The 11,052-nt window shown below is 44.0% G+C and overlaps 1 protein-coding gene across 1 annotated transcript in view; it reads left to right on the top strand.

Annotated features, from left to right (window-relative positions):
- The window catches only part of suclg2 (succinate-CoA ligase GDP-forming subunit beta), a 118,342-nt gene extending 108,071 nt beyond the window's left edge, over positions 1 to 10,271 (top strand). The window contains exon 11 of the mRNA XM_080001446.1: positions 9,320 to 10,271. Coding sequence (XP_079857572.1) covers positions 9,320 to 9,432 — 113 coding nt within the window. The 3' untranslated portion in view covers positions 9,433 to 10,271. The remainder of the gene's footprint in view (positions 1 to 9,319) is intronic.
- The last annotated feature ends 781 nt before the right edge of the window (positions 10,272 to 11,052 follow it).

The following is an 11,052-nucleotide window of genomic DNA, read 5'->3' on the forward strand; positions in this document are numbered from 1 at the left end:
TTCCATTAGAGCGCTACAACCAAACTGTTTGGGGTACCAGAAAATCTGTTCCACAGCCATTCTCTGGGCCCTCTTGATACCTTGTGTCCAAAACATTGTGAGGGGTCGCATGGAATTTGTTGGAGAAACGGAAGCTTGTGGTATTGTTCAAAAAATAAATGGTCGAAAATGAAGCGTACTAATCAATAATTGCTTATCTTAGCTGGAAACGGCCTGTCCAACCACAGCTGGGGAGAGGGGATATTTTGTCTCTAGATCAAACTGTTGAGGAGTTTTGGCCCAAGTCATACCAATAGATGTCAAGGATTGTTGTAGAGAGCGCTACACAGTGTGTTCAGGGCGTCTTGGCACGTACACGGCTGTACGGTCTTAAGGAACTAACCCTCAATTCTGAGGATACCTTGAACACCACGCAAGCTCAAAAGTCCCTCCCTTCATATTATTGAAAATCTTTGAGGCAAATTTTTATGTCACCCAGGGCCCGGTGGAATTAAGTTTCAGGGCAGGAAGTGCCTGCGTCTGAGCTCAAAATCAGAAACTTGGATAAGTAGTGTAAAAGGCAGGTGGCTGAACTGGAGGTGGCGGAGCTGAGGATGTTGAGATTTTCATTGGGAGTGACAAGGACGGATTAAGAATGATTACATTAGAGGGACAGCTCAGTTTGATGGAAAAGTGAGAGGCCAGATTGAGATGGTTTGGACACCTGTGTAGGAGAGATGAGAGTTACATCAGGAGAAGGATGCTGAGGATGGAGGTGACAGGCAAGAGGGAAAGAGGAAGGCCAAAGAGGAGGTTTATGGATGTGGTGAGGAAGGACATGCAGGGGGTTGGTGTAAGGGAGGGAGATGCACAGAACAGACGGTATTGGAGGCAGATGGTCCACTGTGGCGACCGCTGACGGGAGCAGCTAAAAGAAGAAAAGTATAAGCAGACAGGAAATGATAATGAAGTTAGGCATGGTTTATTTAATATTCAGTGAACTGACATTACAATTCCTAAAACAAAATGCAATTTGAATTTCTCTGAAGAAAATAAGTGTAATGCAATTTGAATTTCTAAAGAAGAAAGTGTTGAGAAACAAAACACTGTTTTGGGCTGTCTTCAACATCCGTTCATGGCAATTCATAGATGCGCCACCACTAACACAGGAGGTTGCTTTATGGGCCGAAATCTGAGAGGTGGAAAGTTCTTTGGGAAGCTTCAGGCGTATGTGCTGGGTGAGAAACTTTCATTGAAATTAAGAGGAGGCCATCATGGAACACCTCAACCAGTCTACCACACTATCATAATACGTCCATTATCTATCCACGCTGTCGGCTTGGTGACACCCTGAGGAAAGGAGGAGGAAAAAGGGGTTTTGATGAAAGTCAAAATGGCAAAACTCTAATATCGCAGAAATTGACCCAAGTTGATCTTGGTGTAACCCACCTTGTCCAGGGGTGTAGGAGTCGTAGTCTCATTATGATCCGCTGTCGCCAGCTTTCCCAGCCCCCCCTTTCATTGAGGCGCTGCTGGATGGTGCTAGTTGAAACCCGTAGGCCTCGTGTCTGAAGGTCGTCTTCGACTTGTTTTTCAGGCGTCCGAGGTTCTATCTTGAACTTTATGACAACACAGTGGACGGTGGAACATCCACATCTCTGGAGACTCGTCCACGCTTGGCTACTACCTTCTGTCTGACCTCCTCAGTAGATTCTCTGCTTTTTTATTTTATTTTTATTTTTTTCCTTTTTCCAAGCTCAGTGTGGGTGTACGCAGTGACCAGGGGTGTAACGATTCACTGATACAAATCGGAAACCGGCTTTTAACGTTAAAGATGCAACCACGTGGATACGTGGACCCTGGATCGATCTAAATGTACCATGAACCGGTCGATGGCCCGATTGTGAAGTTAGGAATCGGTCGACTGAAGCTTTGCTGCTAATTCTACTTTAGTATAAACTAAGCTGCTGTGGAAGATTCCCTGACATAACCTTACAAGTCATGTTACTTTCACGCCGTTGAACCGACAACCAAACACTCCTCCCTCGTGCTCTCTCTGTCTCCGACTCCGTCTCAACACACACACACACACACACACACACACACACACACACACCCTGCCCCCGTGGGCACATTCTCTCTCATGAGACTTGTGAACTGCCCGCAGTAACCTATTATATATATTATATATATATTGTATATATTATATTATATATTACTATATCAGAATCACAATATATTAGATATTATATCTAAATACCATAAAGTAACTAAAATACTTGGGATTCCCTGGTCTGTTATGAAATATCTATTTGAAGGTAAGCAATGCCGCTTCTAGAATCAGAATTGGTTTATTTTGCCAGATACATTTACACATACTAGGAATTTCTTATGGTGAGGTTTGGTGGACTTCAGTACAGACTATAAGCATTAAAAAATAACAAGCTAAACAGTCCAGAAAAAAAGGAAAATAATAACAAAAATATAATATATTTGATTTTTATGGATACAAATTCCCCAAAATACAAAAGAGAAATCGTCAAATATTTAAGATATACTTTTATAGAAATGGCTTATTGTTATTGATAATGTAAAATGAATGTCTACATTGAACAAACATTAAGAGCTGTATCAGATTGCATCCAATCGCACAGAATCATTACCTATTAAAATGTATCGTCCCTGAGTCGTATCGTAGCCCATGTATCTGCATACATATGGGATGGTCTTATCAGGGAGAGCTGCACAGCCCTAGCCGTGGCACAAAACAGCAGAATGAGCACTTTTCTCCATTCAAACCAGTTGAATGAGTGACACCACTGCAGACGCCAGTTTTTTTCATCACTGATTAAGGCACAATCACCTGCTTGAAATCCAATCATTTCTTCAGTCATCATTTCTTCTGTTATATTTTTCAGGCCATTTTATGGATTCTGTTTGGGAAATAAATCCAATATATTTTTTTAAGCTTCTTTAAAAAGTATTATTTTGGCCACAACCGTATACAATCGATATCTATTTGGTGTCATGTCCATCTACTGCCTCATACCTTGTAAGAATTTGTGGGTTTAAATTTGTGAAATGTAGCTTTCCATTAATCATTACTACATGGAGTAAGTAAGCAATTTCCAACTGCTGCTTAGAGTGAAGTAAACCGTCATTACGATTAGCTCGGGTAATCAGGATAGCCCACTAATTGGCAACCACACATTGGTCATTAAGGCCCAAAGTTCGCTCTGACTTGCAAATGGGCCGGGCCCAGAAGGTTATGGCTGGCGGTTGGTCTTACCAGTTTCTCCTGGTCAAGGTCTAATCCAGGCTTTAGCTGTGGCTCATTTACATCGTGGCTGCACAGACCAATGGGGATTGGTTCAGCATCAATCAGCCCAGCTGGAGAGGCTGACCACAGGCCACTGAGCAGCCCAGCGCTCTTCAACTGGATCAGGACGGATTAACTGGCAAACTTTTAATTGGGGAAGGCTTTTTTTTTTCTTTTTTTTTTTTAAGGACTGACTTGATTACATTTGGGGAATTATGTTTTCCCCTATGATATGGACTAAGAGAACGTTGATAGGCCAAAGTGGATGTTACGGATGCCAGTAAAAACACATATTGATTCATCAGTTACCATGTTTTGCTCTCGTGTTTACAAGCTTTGTTGAATCCAATTTCCTCAGACAGGCAAACATTGTGCGGACATGCAAATTCCCTAACCCTGCATAACTACAAAAAAAAAAAATACAAACACTGCCCTGAGATGCACCCACACCATGATTAAAACAAAGCAGCGTTAAGTGAAGAGATAGCTGATGAACTACTGCCCCCTTTGGCCATGGAGTGGACATGGACGGCACTCTGTGGAGCGCTGCCCGCCACCGTGGACAAAAGTCCCCTTAAACAGCCCTCGGGGTCCGGCGGAGGAAAATAAAAGGTTCGCTTAACTCCATTCCATGGCTTAGCGATTCTCCAAGCGACTGTCTGTCAAGGAGTGGAGGCAATTTTCTCCTTTAACGGAGATTTGGCCTGTTTCTCCTCCTGCAGTGTAATTAAGAATGGACGCCGTGGCCCAGTAGAGGGGTCTAGATGGCCACCACAGTCCTGACAGTGTCATTATGGCTAGAAACTTCTACCAAACACACGCACACACATATAGTATACACACACATACTCACACATGCACGCATATCTACACGTGTGGGCAACTGATTCTGATTCTGATTCTTATCCTGAACTGTGTGTGTGGCTGCTCCCAAATGCAGGGGAAAGCAGAATTATTTTGGTATAAATATAGAGCTGCTAGTTCTGACGGGAAAGTAATAATAAGGGTGGGTGCTGAGCTTTCCTAGCCTCCCATGTGTAAAGGTGCCTCCTTTCCTTGCCTTCGGGCTGTGAGATTACATTTTGGACTGTAAATATTTTATATTGGGCGAGTCAGATTTCTCTCTCTCTCTCTCTCTCTCTCTCTCTCTCTCTCTCTCTCTCTCTCTCTCTCTCTCTCTCTCTCTCTCTCTCTCTCTCTCTCTCTCTCTCTCTATATATATATATACATACATACACACACCAACCAGCCACAACATTAAAACCATTACTAATAACCACTAATGCTTTGTAGCTCCCCCTCGTGCTGCCAAAACAGCTCTGAGGGGGAGCTCTCCCGTCGAGGCATGGACTCCACAAAACCTCTGAAGGTCTCCTGTGATATCTGGCCCCAAGACGTTCGCAGCAGATCCTTTAAGTAGAAGACAACGTGATTCATCAGACCAGGCCACCTTCCTCCATTGCCCCATGGCCCAGTTCTGATCCTCAAATGCCCATTGCACTTTCGGCATTGGACAGGGGTCAGCATGGGCACTCTGACCGTGGCTTCACAGTCCCATACGCAGCAAGCTGTGATGCACTGTGTGTTCTGACACATTTCTATTATAGCAGCATTAACTTTTACAGTAATTCGTGCTACAATAGCTTTGCTGTGGGATCGGACCAGACGGGCAAGACTTCATTGACCCCCATGGGCATCAACCAGCCTTGGGCGTCCATGACCCTGGTGCCGGTTCACCAGTTGTCCTTCCTTGGACCACTTTTGGTAGGTACTAACCACTGCATACCGGGAACACCCCACAAGACCTTGGCCCTTGTCATCGCTGCTCGGATCCTTACGCTTGCCCATTTTTACGGCTTCCAACACATCAACTTCAAGAACTGACTGTTCAGTTTCTGCCTAATATATCCCACCCCTTAACAGGTGCCAGTGAAACAAGATGATCAATGTTATTCACTTTGTGTGTGTGTGTGTGTGTGTGTGTGTGTGTGTGTGTGTGTGTGTGTGTGTGTGTGTGTGTGTGTGTGTGTGTGTGTGTGTGTGTGTGTGTGTGTGTGTGTGCGCCAACCTGCACGCCTCCCCTCCCTCTCATTCACTCAACATCACTGAGTGCGGTGGTACTTTATTATCCACCGAGGTGTAACGCTGCATTGCTGAGGTAAAACAGGAAGTGGTGTAGTAATAATCAAACACAAAAATGTGACATTAAGGTTAAAATATAAAACGTGACATGCACTGATTGGCCATGATTGGTGACCAGATCAGATATATTTTCTGTTTCTGTGCCGGTCAAATTGACACGCCTGATGTGCTCATGTACTCCCAAAAATGCTCCAATACTCAAAGCCGATACAAACGTAATGTAACGTAGTTGCATAGTTGACGCTCAAAAAAGAGCGAAAGAAAGAAAATGTCTGCTGTTTGGAGCTACTTCAAGGTAAAAAAAGAAGATTAGATGCATTATTTATCTGTCGCCTGACAATATTCCAACATTGTGCAGACTGCGTATCTCACTGTCACAGGGAGCGCCGCTCGTGATGAAAGGTTCGACTCCTTTTTGAGACTGTTCTTGACGAATCATCCAGTAAAACGAGTCGTTGGATCTGATTCAGTTGGTTTAATGCACAGTGAGCGAAGAAAGACTTCCAGTGAACAAGAGGGAGAAGAGTCGGCCATTTATTTTATTTTTTATTTTTTTGCAATGATTGCAATTTATTTTGGAATGGCAAGTACCATATAAATATAAGAGAAAGGAATATTTACACTTAAAAGTGAAAGAGACTTTCATTTGAAGTTTAAAGTGGACATTTCCATGTTAGTTATATGTTGTGTTCTATTAAAACTCAGTGAGAGTTACAGGTTGCATTAAACTGAAACTTGGTGACCGTCCATATTCTGTTTTATAGGAACTCAGTGACTGTTCCATGTTGTGTTTTATTGGAACTCAGGGACATTTTCATGTTGTGTTATTGTTCCATAGTGAATAATGAACAATAATAAACACACAGTGTCAAAACCAGTAATCTCACTAATGTGGTAACTGAAAATTGCAGCAGCAGTCCATATGTGCAGCTGTACAATCACATGAGTGTGATCAGGTCACATGATGTATTTGTCATTGACGTACAGCAGATATACCCAGTGACACCAAATGATAAGAACATTTGATTCCTCCGATCATGGATATAGGCTCAAAGAGATAGGGTGACAACGTTAAAGTAATTTAACGGTCAATGGTTTATTATGAACACACAATTGAATGAAAGTCAGAATCGGCCAAAATCTGAATCGGCAGGTCAGATTTAAAAAATAAATCAGAAGTAGGAATCGGCCAAGAATTGCAGTCGGTGCATCTCTAGTTGGTAAACATGTTGGTAACTTTACAAGCTGATGCATTTCAGGGGGTATATCCTAATGATATCAATGTGTATACTCTATGTATGTAGCCGTAGTAGCTTGCATACGATGTGATGAGCCTCATTACGAGACGGCCACGGTGTGAATAACTGAAGGAGTCATTTAGCTGCAGTAACTCAAAGTCAATGGAGACTCCCTGTTACACTGTTGTGGTCCTCAAAATATTTTCCCAATGTTGGCAGGTTTGTGTGTGTTTGTGTGTGTATGTGTGTGTGTGTGTGTGTGTGTGTGTGTGTGTGTGTGTGTGTGTGTGTGTGTGTGTGTGTGTGTGTGTGTGTGTGTGTGTGTGTGTGTGTGTGTGTGTGTGTGTGTGTGTTAATTAATGAAAAGAGGAGTTTAAAGTTGGCAGAGATGATGGCGGGGACATCCACTGTTTTGTTGAAATGCTTTTCAATCTGCGTGCGTGCGCGCGTGTGCGTGCGCGCGTGTGTGTGCGTGCGCTTTCAGGGCCTGGATGGTAAATAGGTCTCTGGCAGCACCTAGTGGCTGCAGGTGAACACACACACACTCCACACATTTGCGCCTAGTGAACTTACACAGACTACCTCCACCCCACCCCCCCACACACACACACGAACATGCACAAACATTCACTCACACACATCCAGCGGCGGCTAATACACCACTCTCTCTCCTTTTCTGTGCTGTAGTGGGCAATCAGTGCTCCCTACTGCCCACACCGGAACTGCACTCTATTCACTGTGATGCCACACACACACACACACACACACACACACACACACACACACACACACACACACACACACGTGTTAATGCGTGCCTTCACTCCCCCCTCACATGTCTAACGGCAGATAGATTTATATGGAAACATTGTGATGAATATTTACACCGTGCCGGTGGAGAGGAGGAAAAAAAGAGCACAGGAAAGTGCATGTGTCTGTTTTGTGTCGCACTTTTCCGTCGCCATATCTGAAAGAAAGCTCCTGCATTATGTACGTGGCTGCTCTTAACAGCGTTGTCGCTTTTTTTGTTTTTTTAAGACATTTGCTGTAATCATCCGTCAGACCGGCCTCCCTCACCGTCCGCGGGGATGAAGGAATTTGTCAAATCCCATGACGTCAATAAGTCAGTCTAGCAAGGATACGATGCCTCGCGCACACGCTCATACACGCAGGCACCACGGCGTCCTGAGTGAAAGCGTTGCCCTTTTAGGAATATGGATTTGTCCGAGGACGGAGCGCAAAAAAACAAACAAGAGAATATGCGCCAGCAGTCGATCTTAAAAAAAAAAAAAAAAACACCTTTGGACACCCTGTCCCCTGTTTGTATATCAGCCCGGGTCTCTTCCTGATCCTGCTTTAATTAATTACACGGCGCAATTGATTGTTTGCAGCACGGGGCTCCTGAAAATGTGTTTGGAATGACTTATTATACGGCCGGACGAAAGCGATGAAATATTAGGCGTTAAGTGGTGCTGGTAATAGAATTCTTCATGAAAGGCCTATTGATTAGGGAAGGCCAGGCCTCTGGAGGAAGCGTGTATCGGGCTGTCTTAATTACACGCCAGCCACTGGAGCTCAGGTCCACCCTGTAAAGTGTCTGCGCTCGCTGTCCCCCCCCCCCCCCCCCACACACACACACACACAGCCTTCCGTCCAGCTAATAAAAAGGATTAGACCAAACTCCCAAGTACACACATTAACGCGCAAACAGACAAATGGTTACTTTTACACAAGATTGTGAGGTTTTAAACTCGGAACTAAATTGCCTTTTTTTTTTTTTTTTTTTTTTTCAAACTGCATATTCAATGAATGCTGTTTAGCTGTGTATTAAATTGTTCCAGATGGACATGGTGGTGGGGGTGGTGGGGGTGGGGGGGGGTCTGTTTAAATTGCTATGGTTTGACTTTCCTAGCGTCCCCTATTGGAATTTAACGAGTTCGTCTCCCATTGGACAAGATTCCATTTAGATTATCCACAGCAGCCGTGCATGGATGCCGCGGTTACAGTGGATGTTTGGAGCGCTAATGGCCCCGGACTCTGTTCTGATCTCTCTCTCTCTCTCTCTCTCTCTCTCCCACCGTACTCGGTCCGCTCTCTTTCTACCCTCGCCCTTCTTACCCTTCCTCCCTCCATCCCACCTTCCTTGCCTCCATGCTCTCTGCCCCGTGCTGTGACAGCCACGTCGGATACGCTCTCTCTCTCTCTCTCTCTCCCCCTCTCTCTCTCTCTCTCTCTCTCTCGCTCGCGCTCTCTCTCCCGCTCTGCTCAGTTACCACATCGTCGAGTCATGGGCGCCACCAGAGAGCACAGCATCTGCCTGCCGTGACCTCACAACCGTTAGGGACCCCACACAGTGACATCCACCCTCACACACACACACAGACACACACTCAACGTTGCCCTTTTACCTCATCTAAGTCCCCACACACCCAAAAGACACTTTTGGATCAGCGATCGAATTCGGCGCCGTTCACCCATTACTCCACCCATCTGCCGCCGGGGTGACACGATTCCTCCACAGGAATTATTCATCTGACATACAATGCAGCCTCTTCTTTTTTTTTGTTTTTTTTTCTTTTTGATTCTTTTGTCTGCTTCTCGCAATTTCGATAAAGTTCGCTCTTCTCCCCACCTCCCGCAGGCACCAACGTCCAGGAGGCCAAGCGGATCCTCTCCGAGAGCGGCCTGCCCATCACCGCCGCCAACAACCTGGACGACGCCGCCAAGAAGGCTGTGGCCGCCATCAGGAAGTAGACGGAACTGCAGCCTCCAACTCATCCGTCCGCGTCTCGGCACCGACCCCACGCCCCTCGGAACTGCCCGGCCTGCGGGGGGGCGCTGCAGGTGCCTTTTTCCGCCATCGGTCTTAAGTAGTTTAAATTTCGGAGGGTAATGGCTATTTGTTTCTCCTTCACGATGAAGTGCATATTAATCAGGTTAAATTACCTCCATAATTCGTCAAAATCTTATTTTGATACAGATACAGTCATAGTTACATTAGTTAAACGATGTCCTCGCGTTTTGTAATGATGCATTCCGTGTCTTCAAATTCCGACGTCTGTGTGCGATATTCATTTGCGAGAGGTGCGACTTTGTTATTCACAATGTGTTAGAAGCGTGATTGATGGCATAACTAGAACGTGACTGAAAGGGTTCTGGTTAGACGGTGCGTAGGCGCTGCAGCGGCAGCGTCAACCCGAGCAGCTGATGAATCGCGGCGGATCAGAGTTTCCGAGTCGAGAACTAGTCCAGAGTCGACGCCTTAATCACCGGGACGTTCGCCATTCCAAACAACGATCCATCCAACGCCAACTTTTGTGTTATAACTCAAACTGTTCTGTGCTTTTGAGATTTCGTCAATGTGTCTAAAGTTGAGTGTCAGTGCACGGCCGATGGTGCAATTTGTTGCCGCTTTCGGTGAAATCTCACTCGCCAACTCACGGCGGCGACTTTCATCCGTCTTGTTAAAAAACAGAATCCAAAATGTCATTGTAATTACCTTTTTTTTTTTTTTTTAATAATCGTAAATCTATATTTAGGCAGTGTAGGAACTCTGTATATAAACTGAAAGATGAATAAATATGAACTTTTCAAGAATATTTCCTTGCGTGATGTTTTCTTTTGTTCTTGTTGGAGGGTTAATTTGCAGAACAAACGTCGTGTCAGGAGACCAAGGCAGCTGAGCCAGCCCAAAGAGAGAACCATTTCATTAAGATAGTTGCTCTGTGTAACCAATATACCCACAACAATAATTTATCCTGTGCATAGTAGAGGATAAATTGCTAGATTGCATTTTGTATATTCCATATATTTTTATCTCTGACTATTTGTGTATTTTTCTCATTTTTGGGATATTTGTATATATTTCACAATTTTTATTTAATTTTTGCTTCACTTTTTATTCAATTGTATTTTATTATTATTTTTATTCTCCATTTTTTCGGACTGTTATGCTTTTGTTTATGCTAATTGTCCTTAGTGAAACACATCAAACCTCACCAGAATAAATTCCTAGCATCTGTAAATGTAGCTTGCGAAATAAACTGTGATTCTAAACACTGCATTGTTTATCTGGGAAGTTCTCATTTGAACAACAAGAAATTCTTATCCTTTTTTTTTTATTATTATTATTTCACAAGTAGTGAAACTCTACTTAATACATGAACCAAGGTTCTCACCAAGTCTTGAGGTGCTTGAAGTGCTTGAATTTCATTCTCGGAAATTTAAGTGCTGGAATACCTTGAAAATAGCCCCTTTTGTGCATTGAAAACCTGTGGGGAATACAGCAATAGCTTGTTTGGTTATTCAAATCATGATGTCATAAAAGAAATCTCTTTTACAACATAGATGAAGCCAAGGAAATGCACATTTAAT

Source organism: Zeus faber (assembly GCF_960531495.2).
Source record: "Zeus faber genome assembly, chromosome: 5".
Lineage (NCBI taxonomy): Eukaryota > Metazoa > Chordata > Actinopteri > Zeiformes > Zeidae > Zeus > Zeus faber.